At 39.8% G+C, this 19339-nt stretch overlaps 1 protein-coding gene across 3 annotated transcripts in view; it reads right to left on the reverse strand.

Moving 5' to 3' along the window:
• The window catches only part of LOC139764368 (laminin subunit alpha-1-like), a 142962-nt gene that overhangs the window by 62382 nt on the left and 61241 nt on the right, over window positions 1-19339 (reverse strand). For all 3 annotated transcript variants that reach the window (XM_071690905.1, XM_071690904.1, XM_071690903.1), the window contains 7 exons: window positions 18906-19070; window positions 16375-16535; window positions 15848-15986; window positions 8937-9165; window positions 5486-5659; window positions 5227-5381; window positions 95-250 (listed from right to left, as the gene is read on the reverse strand). In XM_071690905.1, the coding sequence (XP_071547006.1) occupies window positions 95-250; window positions 5227-5381; window positions 5486-5659; window positions 8937-9165; window positions 15848-15986; window positions 16375-16535; window positions 18906-19070 (1179 nt within the window). The remainder of the gene's footprint in view (window positions 1-94; window positions 251-5226; window positions 5382-5485; window positions 5660-8936; window positions 9166-15847; window positions 15987-16374; window positions 16536-18905; window positions 19071-19339) is intronic.

Here is a 19339-nt window from a genome sequence, read left to right on the forward strand (position 1 = left end):
TCAACCTGAAAGCTAAAAATAATAAAAGGTAATCTAAAATAATAAAAAAATGACAAGAAAATAATCAAGTATGAATAGGACACTTCAAACTCACTGTGTTATAAGATCCAAGGTAAACCAAGAGGGCATTTTCCTCTAAATTGCTGATGGCATAGGTAAGCATAATATTGGTAGTTGTTGAAGGCTGCAGTGCTGGTCGATACTTTCTTGTACAAATGCCAGAGGAATTGGTAGTAAGAGAGACACGAATCTGAAAGCAAAAATTTTCCCAGGAATGAAGCATATACATTTTAGGATGAAAAATAAAAACCTTATGCAATAAAACTTTGTAAAGTGGTCATGTCTCTACAAGAGAAAGGATGAAAGACAGGGTATAGTTTATCATAGTAATGAAAATATTACACACTAACCTCTTATGAATGTTTACACTGACAGATATAAGGGAGGAGAGGTAAGCTCTTACTGTTAAAGGGATGTACAGATTTGGATAAGAGATGTTGGAAGAAATGAGAACTTATATGGCCTGAGGGAAGAAGCAGAATGAGGGCAATAATGACACGGGAGTGAATTGAAGTGATACATGAAAAGGAACATAGACAGGGCCCAAGATAAGGAGTAATACATTTTCATCTGTTAATTTTCTTTAATACCTAATTACCTTCCCCTATTTAGCAGGCTAGCATTAGGAATAAATAAACAATGGCCTTATTTGCATAAATCCACAGTCTAGCTGTCATGTATAATGTATTATAACCAGTGCCTACCATAAACAGCAAAGCTCAGACCACTTCATAAGCACCTGGTTCAGCCTAATGAAAGCACATTAACCTGATCACAAAAAATATTCCATTCCATCCTTATCATGTCATATTCCTCATCTACCCTTCCCAATGGCCCCTCCCCTTGTAACACAAATGTCTTCCCAGTCTTGGTCAGCCTTAGACTGAGCTTACAATCACATCAGTGAAGGAGGCATGTGTGGAGGTGATAACAGGTAATGATGAAGTGAGAAGGAGATGGAGTGAGTATTTTGAAGGTTTGTTGACTATGTTTGATGATGAGTGGCAGATATAGGGTTTTTAGTTGGGGTGGTGTGCAAAGTGGGAGGGTCAGGGGGAACGGTTTGTTGAAAAGAGAAGAGGTAATGAAAGCTTTGCAGATGAAATCCAGCAAGGTGGCAGGTTTGGATGGTATTGCAGTGCCTGAGGATTGGCGGAATGCATGCATAGAGCCAGTGTACAAAGGCAAAGGGGAGAAAGGTGTGTATTCAAACTACAAAGGCATAAGTTTGTTGAGTATTCCTGGGAAATTATATGGGAAAGTATTAATTGAGAGGGTGAAGGCATGTACAGAGCATCATACTGGGGAAGAGCAGTGTGGTTTCTGAAGTGTAGAGGATGTGTGGAACAGGTGTTTGCTGTGAAGAATGTATGTGAGAAAACTTAGAAAAACAGAGGGATTTGAATGTACATAGCATTTATGGATCTGGAGAAGGAATATGATAGGGTTGACAAGAGATGCTTTGTGGGAGATTTTAAGAGTATATGGTGTAGGAAGTAAAGTGCTAGAAGCACAGAAAACTTTTTACCAAGAATGAAAGGCATGTGTGCCAGTAGCAAGAGAGAAGAGTGATTGGTTCCCAATGAATGTCGGTTTGCAGCAGAGGCATGTGATGTCCCCATGGTGGTTTAATTTGTTATGGATGGGGTGATTTGGGAGGTAAATGCTTTAATTTGTTATGGATGGGGTGATTTGGGAGGTAAATGCAAGTTTTGGAGAGAGGAGTGAGTGTGCAGTTTGTTGTGGATGAGAGGGCCTGGGTAGCGAGTCAGTTGCTGTTTACCGATGATACAGCCATAGTGGCTGATTCATGTGAGAAACTGCAGAGGTTAGTGACTGAGTTTGGAAGTGTGCAAAAGGAGAAAGTTGAGAGTAAATGTGAATAAGAGCAAGGTTATTAGGTTTAGTAGGGTTGAGGGAAAAGTTAATTGGGATGTAAGTGAAAATGCAGAAAAATTGGAAGAGATGTGTTTTAGATATCTGGGAGTGGATTTAGCAACAAATGGAACCATGGAGGAGGAAGTGAGTCACAGGGTGGGGAGGGGGCGAAGGTTCTGGGAGTGATGAGGAATGTGTGGAAGGAGAGAACGTTATCTCGAATAGCAAAAATGGTTATGTTTCAAAGAGTACTAGTTCCAACAATGTTATGTGGTTGTGAAGTATGGGCTACAGATAGGGTTGTACGGAGGAGGTTGGGTGTGTTGGAAATGAGATGTTTGAGGACAATACGTGGTGTGAGGTGGTTGATCGAGTAAGTAATGCAAGGGTACGAGAGATGTGTTGAAATAAAAAGATTGTGGTTGAGAGAGCAGAAGAGGGTGTGTTGAACTGGCTTGGACATACTGAGAGAATGAGTAAGGAAAGATTGACAAAGAGGATATATGTGTCGGAGATGGAGGGAACAAGGAGAAGTGGGAGACCTAATTGGAGGTGAAAGGATGGAGTGGAAAAGATTTGAGCGATCCTGGCCTGAACATACAGGAGGGTGAGAGGCGTGCAAGGAATAGAGTAAATTGGAACGATGTGGTATAATGGGGTCGACATGTTGTCAATGGACTGAATCAGGGCATGTGAAGCACGTGGGGTAAACCAAGCAAAGGCTGTGGGGCCTGAATGTGGGTAAGGAGCTGTGGTGTCGGTGCATTACACATGACAGCTAGAGACTTATTGTGAACAAATGTGGCCCTTTTGTCTTTTCCTGGCACTACCTCGCAGAAGCAAGGGATAGCGATGCTGTTTTCCTGTCTAAAGGAGTAGCAAAAGGAATGGATGAAGGCAAGCAAGTACGAATATGTACATATGTATGTATGTATATGTCTGCATATGTGCATGCATATGTATGTATATGATGATATGTATATGCGTATATGTATGCCATCAGAGTTTATGTATATATATGTGTATACGAGTGGATGGGCCATTCTTCATCTGTTTCCTGGCACTACTTCACAGACATGGGAAACAGCGATTAAAAAAAAAAAAAGAACTGCCTCACATATCATATCATCCTTAGGAATATAATTTCTAGCATGTTCACCTTCTTCATTTCTCTTGTACTCAAGGCCCTAGACTTATATCCACACAACACTGTCAGAGCAAATATATCTTTAATCATACCCATCTTTGCTCTTACAGATACTGCTCTCTCCTTCCACACACTCCTTAATGCACCCATGACCTTAACCCTATCTTCCACCCTATGACTCACTTCAGCCCCCATGATTCTGAACACTTCTACATCCACTTCCATATAACTAGAGCAATATCCTCCAGGTCCTTCCCATTAAAGTTTACACTCAGAAAATTCTATTTTACCTCCAGCTGCACTTCATTTGCTCACTCTTGTTTCATTAACCCTCATTTTTCTCCTTTCACAAAGTCTCCCAAACTCTGTTGATTGCCTCGAGTTTCTCTCTGGGATATGCCATCTGAGCTTTGTTATCTGCAAACACCAGCTGATCCACCTCCTAACCCTTCTCTACCACTACCATACTGTAACCATACTGCCCATGTTATTCCTCTCTCTTATTCCTCACTAACTCATAATCCTCTGCAACGCCTCAACAACACAACAATACCCTTTAGGGCAAATTCATCAACATCAAAATTCCTCTCATTTAACTTTTCTTGCATGTAAGTTCTACACTTTCAAACCTTAGACTTCAAACTTTTCTTTTCTATGCCTTTACATTCACATTTTTAGCCCTACATCACTTAAAATAAAAGATTAAGCTATATATTCCAGTTATATGATACAGTAAGCCTCCAGTCTCCTTACAAACCTCACAGTATGCAAAACCCCACACATATTTTTCCTTCCCAAAAAATGATCAATCTCACTTTTGTCTACTCTTTTCCTTTGATCTACATCATGCATCTCTATGAACAACTTTATATTTGATGGTGCACATGTTCTACATATACTGCCGCCACTGTAGTTTTCACCTGGGACTCCATACATGCTTAGCTCTCCATCACCCACCGATCCATTCATTTCATCCTTCACAGCAAGCTTCTTTACTACTAGAAACACTTACAAATCTGTTCTTTCAGGGTCTCCAGAAATCAAACTTAGCTTTATATTTTCATCATTGCACAAAGTAAATGTAAACTATACTAGTATTTTTAAACTACACTTGAAAATTGTACCTGATAACCTAGAGCTGACATATTTCCTGTCAAACATCTTTCTAAATCTCGTAATTTTCATAAACTTCATAATTTCCTTTGAAAGCTAACTATGCCATCCAACATTCACACCTCTCTCTTCAGTTCATTCAAATTTTTCCATTACCCATTAACTTTGATTCAAACACATCTAACACACCTAAATCACCATTTCTACAAACACATACAATGTTCAGCCTCTTATATTCAATACTGAATCCTCTTATATTCAGTTACAAGATTCTGCAGGTCATGTTTATGATTCCAGGCACATCACCAACATCCGGCTACTAGCACATTTTGTAAGAACTAATTTACAAAAGAGTAAGAAATGATGTGTAGGAGAGAGGTGTGGCAATACAAAGTTTGGCTGAGAGAGTTGAAGAGTATGTTCTGAAATTATTTGGACATATGGAGAGAATGAGTGACTAGAGATTGACAAGAGGATATTTGTCTCTGAAGTGGAGTGGGCAAAGAGAATGGGGGAGACCAAACTAGAGATAAAAGAATGGAATGAATAACATTTTGAATGCTCAAGGCCTATACATGCAGGAGGGTGAGAGATGTGCACAGGTTAGAGAGAATTGGACCAATGTGGTATACATGGAGTAACTTGCTGTCAGTAGACTGAACCAAGGTATGCAATGCAACTGAGGGAGACACCGGAAAGGTCTGTGAGACTTGGTCGTGGACAGGGGGTTGTAGTTTTGGTGCATTACATATGGACAGCTAGAGAATGGATATCAGTGAATGAGACCTTTTCTTCATCTGTTCCTGGTGCTATCTCACTAATGCAGGAAATGGAGAAAAAAATACAAAAAAGAATGACCCATATTTTCAATACATGACATATCAAAACAATGAAATTATACAAGAAAGACAAAGAAGTAAAGCATGGGAGGAGTGTTAGAGATGGAGGTTAACATATTTGTGGGACTTATGAGATGATGGTAAAATAAGCATCATGAAGGGGAGAAATCAAGAAAAAGACAAACTTACGGAAGATGCATACTGTCTTGTCTGCTTAATTTTTCGCTTGAGGGCCTCAATTCTTTCTCTCAGGTCAGTGCTCCGATTCTCAATTCTATCAACAGTCTTGCGTAGATTATTTGCTAAACGCATCCCTTTCACAGTGTGTCCCTCTCCTGCTGATACTTTGCAAACAAAGACATTCATTTAGGTCAATGAAAACCAGGTAAAAAAATCTTTCAAGGGCAAATCAGAACAATGATCGATACAAATTAATTCATCTACTTACTTGTTTCTCTAATTTCATTGAGAAGAGAGGCATCAATCCGACTGAGTTCCTGTGCATGCTCTCTGATGATGGTGAGGTTCGTATGTATGGTAATTGCATGACCTAGAGTTTTCTGTATGTTTGCATGAGCTGTTTCAGTTCTGTCTACTGATTCCTGAATTTCTATGGAAATATCTGCAAAGATAACCAACAATGAATCAAAATACAATATGTCTTTAATCTACTTAATATCAATACCTCCATTTTCAACTACATGGGGTAGATCAAGTGGACACAGGTACACACGTTATGTTGAATTAATTTTGTACAACTGTGGTCCCCAGCGCAGGTGGCAAAAGGCAAGGAGATCCAACTTCCTTGGGTAGAGTTGCTACTTGGCTATCCTTAACAGTATATCAAAATGGAAAATGTTCATACCTAAATCATAACCTAATCTTAATCAACCTTTTGACTGAAAAAAATTAAAATGCAATTCACTTTCAACATGCTCATCTGACCATGCTATTGTGAACATCGTTTTACTCACCATGTCTCCTCCTCCAACTGACACCACTCTAGATTACTCCCTCCACTCCTGCAACATATGTCCCAACTAAGAGTACCGCAAAGGTTGCTGATGTGGGATGGGGGAACATATTCCCACTTCCTATGAGACTGTCTCCTCTTTCAATCCATGGTCAAACCATCCCAGTTGAGGCATGTAGCCTGGTTGATCAGACATGAAACTCTCCTTCCTTTGACTTACTTTTACCGTTTTAGCTCCATCCAACATCACTGTAATTATTCTATTGATGAAGCAAACCTTCTTTCATCCAAAGAAAGTGTGACAACTTCACTACTTCCCCTGGTAAGCCTTTCTTAATTGACTTAAAAAGATGAAATGTGAAAAGTTTCCTGGCAAGCTGTCCTTAAGTTTTAACCTTATACTTATTTCGAAGACTGCCTTTTACCTTCACAGATCAGTCTGCACCCAGATGCATTTGGTGAAGACCTCATCTTTCAGGTAGTTTAAAGCTGCAGATTTCCAATTATTAAGTACTCTGCAACATGGTGGTCTATTGAACTTCAGGGAATGATGTCCTGCTATTTACTGAGTAAGTACATTGGTCTTTCCAAGGTGTATCTTATATCTGCCAGTAGCAGGGTGAACAAATATAGGCCCCTGCCATTCATGATATTTTCTTTAATGCTTCTTACAACAATTATGCTATCATGTAATAATTCACCAAAACCACAGCTCCCTTTCCACATCCAGGCCCCACACAACTTTCCATGGTTTACCCCAGACATTTCACATGCCCTGGTTCAATCCGTTGACAGCAAGTCGACCCCGGTATACCACATCGTTCTAATTCACTCTATTCCTTGCACGCCTTTCACCCTCCTGCATGTTCAGGCCCCGATTACTCAAAATCTTTTTCACTCCATCTTTCCACCTCCAATTTGGTCTCCCACTTCTCGTTCCCTCCATCTCTGACACATTTATCCTCATGGTCAATCTTTCCTCAATCACTCTCTCCATGTGACCAAACCATTTCAAAACACCCTCTTTTGCTCTCTCAACCACACTCTTTTTATTAACACACATCTCTCTTACCCTTTCATTACTTACTAGATCAAATCACCTCACACCACACACTGTCCTTAAACACTTCATTTCCAACACATGCACCCTCCTCTGTGCAACCCTATCTATAGCCCATACCTCGCAACCATATAATATTGTTGGAACTATTATTCCTTCAAACATACCCACTTTTGGTTCCATTCACTGCCAGGTTCATTCCCAGATGTCTAAAACACTTCACTTCCTCCAACCTTTCTCCATTCAAACTTACACTGCAATTAACTTGTACCTCAACCCTGCTGAACTTGATAAACTTGCTCTTATTCACATTTACTCTCAACTTTAACCTTTCACACTCTTTTCCAAATTCAGTCACCAACTTTTGTAGTTTCTCACTTGAATCAGCCACCAGTGCTGTAGCAACAACATAGAGCAACTGACACTTCCCAGCCCCTCTGATCCCAACAGACTGCATGCTCACCCCTCTCCAAAACTCTTACATTTACCTTCCTAACCACCCCATCCATAAAGAAATTAAACAACCATGGAGACATCACACACCCCTGCTGCAGATCGATCTTCACTGGGAATCAGTCACTCTCCACTCTTCCTACTCATACACATGCCTTACACCCTTGATAAAAACTTTTCATTGCTTCAAACGGCTTACCTTCCACAAAGCACTTCTATCAACCCCATCATATGCCTTCTCCAGATCCATAAATGCCACACACAAATCCATCTGTTTTTCTAAGTATTTCTCACACACATTCTTTAAAGCAAACACCTGATCTAGACATTCTTTACCACTTCTGAAACCACACTACTCCTCCCCAATCTGATGCTCTGCACATGCCTTCACCCTCTCAATCAATACCCTCTCATACAATTTTCCAAATAAAGAATGCAATATATTAAGGGGCTAATGCAAATCATAAAAAGGAACAAGGAATGAAATCTAAAGAGCTCGCAAGTACAAGACTGTAACATGCAGGAGGGTGAAAGGCGTGCAAGGAATAGAGTGAACTGGAACAACGTGGTATAACGGGAGCAACATGTTGGCAATGGATTGAACCAGGGCATGCGAAGCGTCTGGGGTAAACCATGGAAAGTTTTGTGGGGCTGGATGTGGAAAGGGTGCTGTGGTTTCGGTGGTTAAATGATCATGTGGAAGTACTGGACAAGGGGAAAAATTAAGAGATGGTAATCTGCACGACAAGAGATGCATGGAATGAGAAACAGAAAATTGTAAAGGAAATAAAAGCAAGAGCTTGGGCCAAGTGCCACAAAGATAAACAAGAGGCACTCGTAAACTGCCTAATGTCCTGCCACATGTATAATAAGAACACCTAAAGAGTGTATTAATTTGAAAAAATTTGTATGACATGATAGTTGTAGTTGCCTAAAATTACAAACCACATAAATCTATATGATATAATAGTTGTATATGCCTATAACTAATGACTACATTACCAAGATACACAAATCTATCACAGGCTTCAACAACACGCGAGTGTATAAACTGATGAGCGTCTTTTAACAAAGCCCTAAATACCCTTATTTCAAGTCTTATTCCGTGAGCCACATAATGATTAACTAAAATCAAATCTGGGCTTTAAACTCCCTACTATCTTAGAAGTTAGTAACATAATTTCCACTGATCATGCTCTTCCTGCAAATAATTCATCCCAAATGGTAACACTGGCACTTACTAATATTTGGTGCAAAAAGATCTATCTATATTTCCGACACCTGTTCCCTTCAGGAACGCCCCTAAGGGGGTGACCACAGTGAAAGCCTCTCCATAACTGGTGAATTTCAGTGGAAAATAAAGATATTAGTATGAAACTGGTGCCAGAAATTCAAAGACATTTCAATACTCACTTGAAGTTAGCTGGGTGTCCATAAGAGTGTTTAAAGCATTAAGGCGATCATCAGTGACATCTAAAATGCCCTTTGCAGTTCCAAGTGCACTACGCTGATTATCTAATTCCACAAACTGCTGCCCTACTGTCATCTTCAATTCTTCACCTTTTGAGTGCAATTCTTCAGATTTATGAAGGGACAGTGTTGCTCGATGCACAAGTGATTCATCTCGAACATCTGAGTATGCCTAAAATATTCGTTAGCATAGTTTCAGGGGAAAGCATTTTCTGTAACTATAAACAGATCTATCTATCCATCTACATCTCTGTTACCTGTTCCCATCAGGAACTCCCCTTAAAAAGGTGGCCACGACAATAGAGTCTCCATAACTAGTGAATTCCAGTGCCGCTACTTAGTTTTTAGTGCCTCACCTTCAACAGGCCACTGGCAGAGAGCAACTCTAGTGCAGTGTTTGCTGAGGCTTCTACTTAATGCTCCTGTCTAATGTTACTTCCAAATGCTTCTACCTAATGTTTGTCTAAAAGTTCCTAACTACTGCTTCTATCTATTGCTCCTACAATTTTGCAAAAAGACAGGGTTAGCACATAGTGCTCACTCCAGGAGAATCTAGTTACAAAGAATGAGTTATGCAAGTTAGGCGTTGTGAAGTGTTGTGACAAGAAGATTGAATGTTTGTGGACAGAATGCCAGTAGTCCACATGTGGGTGAAGCAGAAAGAAAAGACAACTACCTTAGTCAGAGGAGTGCAACTTGACATCCATTAAAGTGCTGGCTCACTATGCAGCCATCACTAACCCTCCTAATACTTAAGTGGGTATTACTGGTAATATACTACATCCATGCTCATTGGCTGCCTACCAACCAATGCCTACCAAAATAAACAGACTTACCTAAAAGTACACACTATTCCCTACGAACAAAAGAATTCAACTCTATGGTTTTCTATATCTTTTTATTATACCTTGAATATCTGGGTTTTACTTACCACTATAGTCAACATTCAAAAGCAAGTTGGGTCCTTTACCTTACTATCTTCATCAAATTTTAATCATACAGCATGTTCTCTTATCCTATTGCATTTTCCCAATAAGCAAAACTATTCTTTAATGAATCACAATATATTTGGTGTGAAGCAGGCAGACTCACTGCATAAGGAATGTCAGTGTTAAAAAGAGGTGAAGCAGTAAGCTAAATGATATATTAAACAGGGTATGCTGAAATGGTACAGGCATAAGGAGAAGCTGAGTGAAGAAAGGCTGCCTGAGAAGGTCTGTGTCAAGAGTGACAGCAAGTGGGATGGGGTGACTGAAAAGATGGAAGGATAGAGTGAAGGAGATTTTGGGGTACCGAGACCTTAACATTCTGGAGGGCAGAGGCACACATTTGATAGAATAGACAGGATCAATGGTATATGGGGGATATGATGTCAACAGATTGAACAAAGGGAAACGAAATAGTCTGACATTACTGTTACCAAAGGAAGAATTCGCACTGTCAGGAATGCATACCCAGAAGCACCATGTTATAATGATCCATTATAATCAATTTTTCACTTAATGGGCATTTCTCAAAAATGTCTTCTGTTATAAGAGGTTTCAGTGTTTTTCAAATGATTTCTTCACATTGCATAACCTTCTAATATCATTCTCCACTATATCTAACTAGCTAATACAAGTAGTTATATGGAATACTACAATATATCATAACCAGTATGCAAAATTAAAGGGTTTTGAAGAGTAATATTTTTCCACATCAGTTCCAAATCAGTCTGCTTTTTCATATTTTCCCCTACAATTACTACTCACCTAGACTTTGCCAATAAAACATTAGGCTGTACTAGATGCAAAAGATGTTATCTAAACAAATTAACACACATAATATCAACATAACTGTCACACATAACTGTGCCATTACAACCTGAAATTATGTGATCGACTTTCCTCAACAACAATAATGTATTATATGGTTTTAAATCCCTTATTAGTTCTCTTAAAAGGGTCTTGGATGGGGTTGTTAGGGAGATGAATGCAAGAGTTTTGAAAAGAGGGGCAAGTATGAAGTCTGTTGGGGATGAGAGAGCTTGGGAAGTGAGTCAGTTTGTTCGCTGATGATACAGGGCTGGTGGCTGATTCATGCGAGAAACTGCAGAAGCTGGTGACTGAGTTTGGTAAAGTGTGTGAAAGAAGAAAGTTAAGAGTAAATGTGAATAAGAGCAAGGTTATTAGGTACAGTAGGGTTGAGGGTCAGGTCAATTGGGAGGTAAGTTTGAATAGAGAAAAACTGGAGGAAGTAAAGTGTTTTAGATATCTGGGAGTGGATCTGGCAGCGGATGGAACCATGGAAGCGGAAGTGGATCATAGGGTGGGGGAGGGGGCGAAAATCCTGGGAGCCTTGAAGAATGTGTGGAAGTCGAGAACATTATCTTGGAAAACAAAAATGGGTATGTTTGAAGGAATAGTGGTTCCAACAATGTTGTATGGTTGCGAGGCGTGGGCTATGGATAGAGTTGTGCGCAGGAGGGTGGATGTGCTGGAAATGAGATGTTTGAAGACAATGTGTGGTGTGAGGTGGTTTGATCGAGTAAGTAACGTAAGGGTAAGAGAGATGTGTGGAAATAAAAAGAGCGTGGTTGAGAGAGCAGAAGAGGGTGTTTTGAAATGGTTTGGGCACATGGAGAGAATGAGTGAGGAAAGATTGACCAAGAGGATATATGTGTCGGAGGTGGAGGGAACGAGGAGAAGTGGGAGACCAAATTGGAGGTGGAAAGATGGAGTGAAAAAGATTTTGTGTGATTGGGGCCTGAACATGGAGGAGGGTGAAAGGAGGGCAAGGAATAGAGTGAATTGGATCGATGTGGTATACTGGGGTTGACGTGCTGTCAGTGGATTGAATCAGGACATGTGAAGCGTCTGGGGTAAACCGTGGAAAGCTGTGTAGGTATGTATATTTGCGTGTGTGGACGTATGTATATACATGTGCATGGGGGTGGGTTGGGCCATTTCTTTCGTCTGTTTCCTTGCGCTACCTCGCAAACGCGGGAGACAGCGGAAAAAAAAAAAGGGTCTTGGCAACCTATTTAAGAAAGAGTAAAGTTGATACAACATTATATGGTTGCAAGGAATGGGCTATAGGTAGGGTTGTGCAGGAAAGGATGGATGTGTTGGAAATGAAATGTATGAGGGTAATATGTGGTGTGAAGTGGTTTCATCGAATAAGTAATGAAAGGGTAAGAGAGATGTCTACAAACAAAAAGAGGGTGGTTGTGAGAGCTGAAGAGGGTGTTTTGGAATAGTTTGGACATATGGAAAGAATGAGTGGGGAAAGGTTGACAAAGAGGCTATATGTGTCAGAGGTGGAGGGAACAAGGAGAAGTGGGAGACCAAATTGGAGGTGGGAGAATGGAGTGAGAGAGACTTTGAGCGACTGGGGCATGAAAATACAGGAGGGTGAGTGGTGTGCAAGGATGAGAGTGAATTGGAACGATGTGGCATACTGGGGTCAACATGCTGCCAATGGACTGTACCAGGGCATGTGAAATGTCTGGAGTAAACCATAGAAAGGTCTGTGGGGCCTAGATGTGGATAGGGAGCTGTGGTTTCAGTGCTTTACATATGACAGCCAGAGACTGAGTGTGAACGAATGTGGCCTTTGTTGTCTTTTCCAAGCGCTACATCATACGCACGCAGGGGGAAGGGGGTGCCATTTCATGTGTGGCAGGGTGGCGGCGGAAATGGATGAAGGCAGTACATACAATTATGTACGTGTGTATATATGTATATGTTTGTGTATGCATACGTTGAAATGTATAGGTATGTATATGTGCGTGTGTGGGCGTATATGTATATACATGTGTATGTGGGTGGGTTGGGTCATTCTTTCGTCTGTTTCCTTGTGCTACCTCACTAACACGGGAGACAGTGGCAAAGTATATTTTTTATTTAATACACTTTGTCGCTGTCTCCTACGTTAGCGAGGTAGTGCAAGGAAACAGACGAAAGAATGGCCTAACCCACCCACATACACATGTATATCCATAAACGTCCACACAAGCACATATACATACCTATACATCTCAACCTATACATACATATACACACACAGACATATACATATATACATGTGTACATAATTCATAGTCTGTCCTTATTCATTCCAGTCGCCACCCCGCCACACATGAAATGACAACCCCCTCCCTCTGCATGTGCGCGAGGTAGTGCAAGGAAAAGACACAAAGGCCACATTCGTTCACACTCAGTCTCCAGCTGTCAAGCATTATGCACCAAAACCACAGCTCCCTTTCCACATCCATGGTTTACCCCAGACGCTTCACATGCCCTGGTTCAATCCATTGACAGCACATCGACCCCAGTATACCACATCATTCCAATTCACTCTATTCCTTGCATGCCTTTCACCCTCCTGCATGTTCAAGCCCAGATCACTCAAAATCTTTTTCGCTCCATCCTTCCACCTCCAATTTGGTCTCCCGCTTCTCCTCGTTCCCTCCACCTCCAACACATATATACTCTTTGTCAATCTTTCCTCATTCATTCTCTCCATGTGACCAAACCATTTCAAAACACCCTCTTCTGCTCTCTCAACCACACTTTTTTTACCACCATACATCTCTCTTACCCTTTCATTACTTACTCGAATCAAACCACCTCACACCACATATTGTCCTCAAACATCTCATTTCCAGCACATCCACCCTCCTCCGCACAACTCTATCTATAGCCCACGCCTTGCAACCACAGAACATTGTTGGAACCACTATTCCTTTAAACATACCCATTTTTGCTTTCCAAGATAACGTTCTCGACTTCCACACATTTTTCAACACTCCCAGAACTTTCGCCCCCTCCCCCACCCTATGATTCACTTCCACTTCAATGGTTCCATCCGCTGCCAAATCCACTCCTAGATATCTAAAACACTTTACTTCCTCCAGTTTTTCTCCATTCAAACTTACCTCCAAATTGACTTGTCCCTCAACCCTACTGTACCTAATGACCTTGCTCTTATTTACATTTACTCTCAGCTTTCTTCTTTCACACACTTTGCCAAACTCAGTCACCAGCTTCAGCAGTTTCTTACCCAAATCAGCCACCAGTGCTGTATCATCAGCAAACAACAACTGACTCACTTCCCAAGCTCTCTCATCCACAACAGACTGCACACTTGCCCCTCTTTCCAAAACTCTTGCATTCACCTCCCTAACAACCCCATCCATGAACAAATTAAACAACCTTGGAGACATCACACACCCCTGCCACAAACCAACATTCACTAAGAACCAATCACTTTCCTCTCTCCCTACTTGTACACATGCCTTACATCTTTGATAAAAACTTTTCACTGCTTCTAACAACTTTCCTCCAGCACCATATATTCTTAATACCTTCCACAGAGCATCTCTATCAACTATATCACCTGTCTTCTCCAGATCCATAAATGCTACATACACATCCATTTGCTTTTCTTTTCTAAGTATTTTTCACATACATTCTTCAAAGCAAACACCTAATCCACACATCCTCTACCACTTCTGAAATCACACTGCTCTTCCCCAATCTGATGCTCTGTACATGCCTTAACCCTCTCAATCAATATTATATCAATAATATAATAAAATAAAATATAACTAAAATATAACGTGTGGTTTCAGAAGTGGTAGAGGATGTGTGGATCAGGTGTTTGCTTTGAAGAATGTATGTGAGAAATACTTAGAAAAGCAAATGGATTTGTATGTAGCATTTATGGATCTGGAGAAGGCTTATGATAGAGTTGATAGAGATGCTCTGTGGAAGGTATTAAGAATATATGGTGTGGGAGGCAAGTTGTTAGAAGCAGTGAAAAGTTTTTACTGAGGATGTAAGGCATGTGTACATGTAGGAAGAGAGGAAAGTGATTGGTTCTCAGTGAATGTAGGTTTGCGGCAGGGGTGTGTGATGTCTCCATGGTTGTTTAATTTGTTTATGGATGGGGTTGTTAGGGAGGTAAATGCAAGAGTTTTGGAAAGAGGGGCAAGTATGAAGTCTGTTGGGGATGAGAGAGCTTGGGAAGTGAGTCAGTTGTTGTTCGCTGATGATACAGCGCTGGTGGTTGATTCATGTGAGAAACTGCAGAAGCTGGTGACTGAGTTTGGTAAAGTGTGTGAAAGAAGAAAGTTAAGAGTAAATGTGAATAAGAGCAAGGTTATTAGGTACAGTAGGGTTGAGGGTCAAGTCAATTGGGAGGTAAGTTTGAATGGAGAAAAACTGGAGGAAGTAAAGTGTTTTAGATATCTGGGAGTGGATCTGGCAGCGGATGGAACCATGGAAGTGGAAGTGGATCATAGGGTGGGGGAGGGGGCGAAAATTCTGGGAGCCTTGAAGAATGTGTGGAAGTTGAGAACATTATCTCGGAAAACAAAAATGGGTATGTTTGAAGGAATAGTGGTTCCAACAATGTTGTATGGTTGCGAGGCGTGGGCTATGGATAGAGTTGTGCGCAGGAGGATGGATGTGCTGGAAATGAGATGTTTGAGGACAATGTGTGGTGTGAGGTGGTTTGATTGAGTAAGAAACGTAAGGGTAAGAGAGATGTGTGGGAATAAAAAGAGCGTGGTTGAGAGAGCAGAAGAGGGTGTTTTGAAATGGTTCGGGCACATGGAGAGAATGAGTGAGGAAAGATTGACCAAGAGGATATATGTGTCCGAGGTGAAGGGAACGAGGAGAAGTGGGAGACCAAATTGGAGGTGGAAAAGATGGAGTGAAAAAGACATATGTGGACATATGTATATACATGTGTATGGGGGTGGGTTGGGCCATTTCTTTCGTCTGTTTCCTTGCGCTACCTCGCAAACGCGGGAGACAGCGGCAAAAAAAAAAAAAAAAAAAAAAAAAAAAAAAAAAAAAAAATCTTACCACTTTGAAAGCAGTTTCAGCAGCTAGTGAAGCATTCTTTGCTGCCTTTTCAGCACTTAGTAGAGCATCAACAATCCTTTGGTATGCTTGGGCTGCTCGCAGAGGCCCATCGGCAACATCTCTTGTTTTGTTGAACAAACTGTTTTCAAAATAATACACATTATTACTTGATCTCCTGCAGCATCATCCATCTCACACATAATATATCCTTAATTACAAGAATATGTATAATCTGAATTTGCAAACATCTATTGATTAACGTATGATATCACCAAACTGAAAAATAAGCATTAAGCACTTGATGAAAAAGCCTTTAATCAGAATTTTTTTTAACTAAAAATACTACCAACTTGAAACCAAAGAAAACTGAAGTATGCACATTATAACCTAATAATAAATGGCTTGGCATTGCCTTAGGAGGTAATGATAACGAGATACGAAGGTAATCAGACTGAAAGTTCTCCTATCATCTCTAACCCCTAAAGTTAAAATGATAATTTGCAAATCATATCAATGAAATCACAAACCTTTCTAGTCTGATGGATTCCCTCATGAGGTTCATTGCATGGTCGTGAGCTCTCTTTACATACTTGTCTTTGTATTCAATGTTAAGTCGCCACAAGATACCCTCAAACTCCTCAAGGTAGTTGGATCCGTTTTTTAAATCAACTAACATACTGGAAAGATCCTAAATATAAAGAAAAATGTTAATATCAAAATTTCAACATCTCATAAGTTTCCATGCAACTGCTTGTTTCAGTGAGGATGAATGAGTGTATATGTTGCATCAGTGACATTTGAAATATTATTCTGCATGGGGTAACAGTCCATGTACAAGATGTACCATGTTTGACACAGACATAAAGTTATCATTAATTCTTTTTTTACAATACAGCACTTCAGTAACACAAGTTACATCCTATAACTCAAGCACTGAAATAAACAATATACTTCAGTAACACAAGTTATGTCCTATAACTCAAGCACTGAAATAAACAATATACAACTATTCATAAGAGCAGAAAAATATTTCTATGCTCCTGAACACCTAAATCCACCTTATGTATTAAATGTATAAATGCTGCATTTACAGCAAGGAGGCTCAAAAAGCCATTCCAAAACACTGCATCATAACTAATCTCATATTCCTCCATCCTTCTACAGATTTATTTCTCACACCATCTGTCTACCCTGTCTTTTTATTTGCTCCTCTCATCCCCTCAAATACTTCCCAAATATTAATCGACTGTGTTTTTTTCCTACAAATGCCAAATTACTTTAAATAACTCACTTTAGCAAATGTTGCTTTCATAATACCATATTTCCCTTAAGCTTCATCAGTCCACTCATATAATCTTAAACATCCCTCACACAATCTGCCAAAAATTTTCACTTCATTATTGTATATTTACATTAAATGATCACCCCCCTCTCAGACATTGGAGCAAGCTGCATAATTTCCAAATGCAATTCAACTCACCTGCATAAAAACATGTCCTAAGTCACACTTTTGAAGTACTGTTGGAAAAATTTTAGGACTGCCCTTATCTTACTGATTATTTCTATTAAACACAGACACACAACAGCAAAACCTTAAGTTTTCTACCCATTTTCAAACAAAATTTTTTTCTATTCCTTTTTTGTCTTTATTCCCAACTACTTGATTATGTATGAACTCTTTCATACTAGACACCCCCCTCACCTCTGGCAATCATTATTATTTTCACATCTCATTTCCCTAAGAAGACATGTAAAACCTACATCTTTGTGAGAAAATTAATTTGCAAATTCTTTTGCCAAAGGTTTTAAACACTACTAATGGATTTTTTTAACTCTTAATGGTTACAATATGGCCCTACAAACTATCAAAAATGCAAAAACAATCATCTTCTGTACAAGACTCTCATTTGATTTTTGTGTTAGTATGTCACATTTTCTATCTATATATTCATTGAACATTGAATAATATTGTGAAAATAACCAGTCATATCACATACACATGGAGGAGCCAGGATTGAATACTCTTTTCTTTATGGCTCAGTCATCAGTTCTTGGTGCTAACTTACATGGGAAATAGCAAACATGCATAAAAGACAAAGAAAAGAGTATATTTCTACTCTCATGATTATCCAGGACCAATTTTTAAGAAAGAGTCCTGGTGTCACCTTAGATAACTTTCTAGAGGCAGCTGCTGCCCAAGGTTGTGTTACTCCCAGCAGCAGAGAAATATAAACTCCTTAGGAGTGAGAAATTCATTGATGAGACTGTACTTCCAGTGATACAGGTTCATCATAGGTGACTTTTCTCTTGCATTGTAATCTTGAACAGGCAAAGTCCAGTAACATCAAAAAGAAAAGGAACAATAATTGATCACTGTCACCTCATTACCTAGGTAGCACCAGGAACAAAGAAAGGCAGCATTTGCTCACACACATTCTCTAGCCATCATGTGAAATGAACCAAAACCATGGCTTCTTAATCTCAACCAAGCCCCACAGACCTTTCCACGGTTTATCCCATACACCTCGCATGCCCTGGTCCAGACCTCTGATAACACATCAACTCATGTAAACCACATCATTCCAATTCACTCTATCCCATGCATGCCTTTCACTCTCCTGCATGTTAGGACCCAGATTGCTCAAAATCTTTTTCACTCCATCCGTCCATCTCCAATTTGGTTTACCCATTCTCCTTGTTCCCTCCATTTCTGACAAATACATCCTCTTTGTCAACCTTTCCTCACTCATTTTTTTTCAAATGTCCAAACTATGTCAACAAACCCTCTTCAGCTCTCTCAACCAGACTCCTTTCATCATAAAACTGCTCTCTTACCCTTACATCTCCTTACTTCATCACTATTTGTTAACAATTACATATTTTCTCCATGCTCTCCATAACCTGCATTCAGGAGGTACCACCAGGATCAGACAATGATATCACCTGAGTGTGTCCCTTCCTTGAATATGCAAAGGGGCAAAATTATGGAGACAAAAGAATATAGCAAAGTTTAGAATGTATAAAAATATATCTATATGTAGGCACAACTACTGCTTACATCATAATTAATTCTTGTATTAATAAGATTTCTGTTAGCTTCTCTTAACAGCTGGCTTGAGTTGAAATTCTGGTCATCAATCATTTGGCGAGTGTTCTTGATCTCCAGTGAGTGCTCCTTAACACGAGAAAGCCTCTTGCTATTAACTTCATTCAATAAAGCTGCCTGAAAAGTAGACAAGTTAATAACAACATTCATTTAAGAAAAATGTGCTGCATCTATACAGGGAATATAATAAGATAAAGGGTTTCACAGTAATGCTAAATTACAGCATATGTAGATGTTAATCTGGAATATATGGCACTCAAATATCTTCAGTCCTTATTCATATTTACATTATCTTAGAAAAAGTAATATTAATAAAGCTGAGACATCTGTAATAGGAAGAGAAATTTTTTAAGTTCACACTTTATCAACCAGGCTGAAGCAAATCT

Source organism: Panulirus ornatus, chromosome 49 (genome assembly GCF_036320965.1).
Source record: "Panulirus ornatus isolate Po-2019 chromosome 49, ASM3632096v1, whole genome shotgun sequence".
Taxonomy (NCBI): domain Eukaryota; kingdom Metazoa; phylum Arthropoda; class Malacostraca; order Decapoda; family Palinuridae; genus Panulirus; species Panulirus ornatus.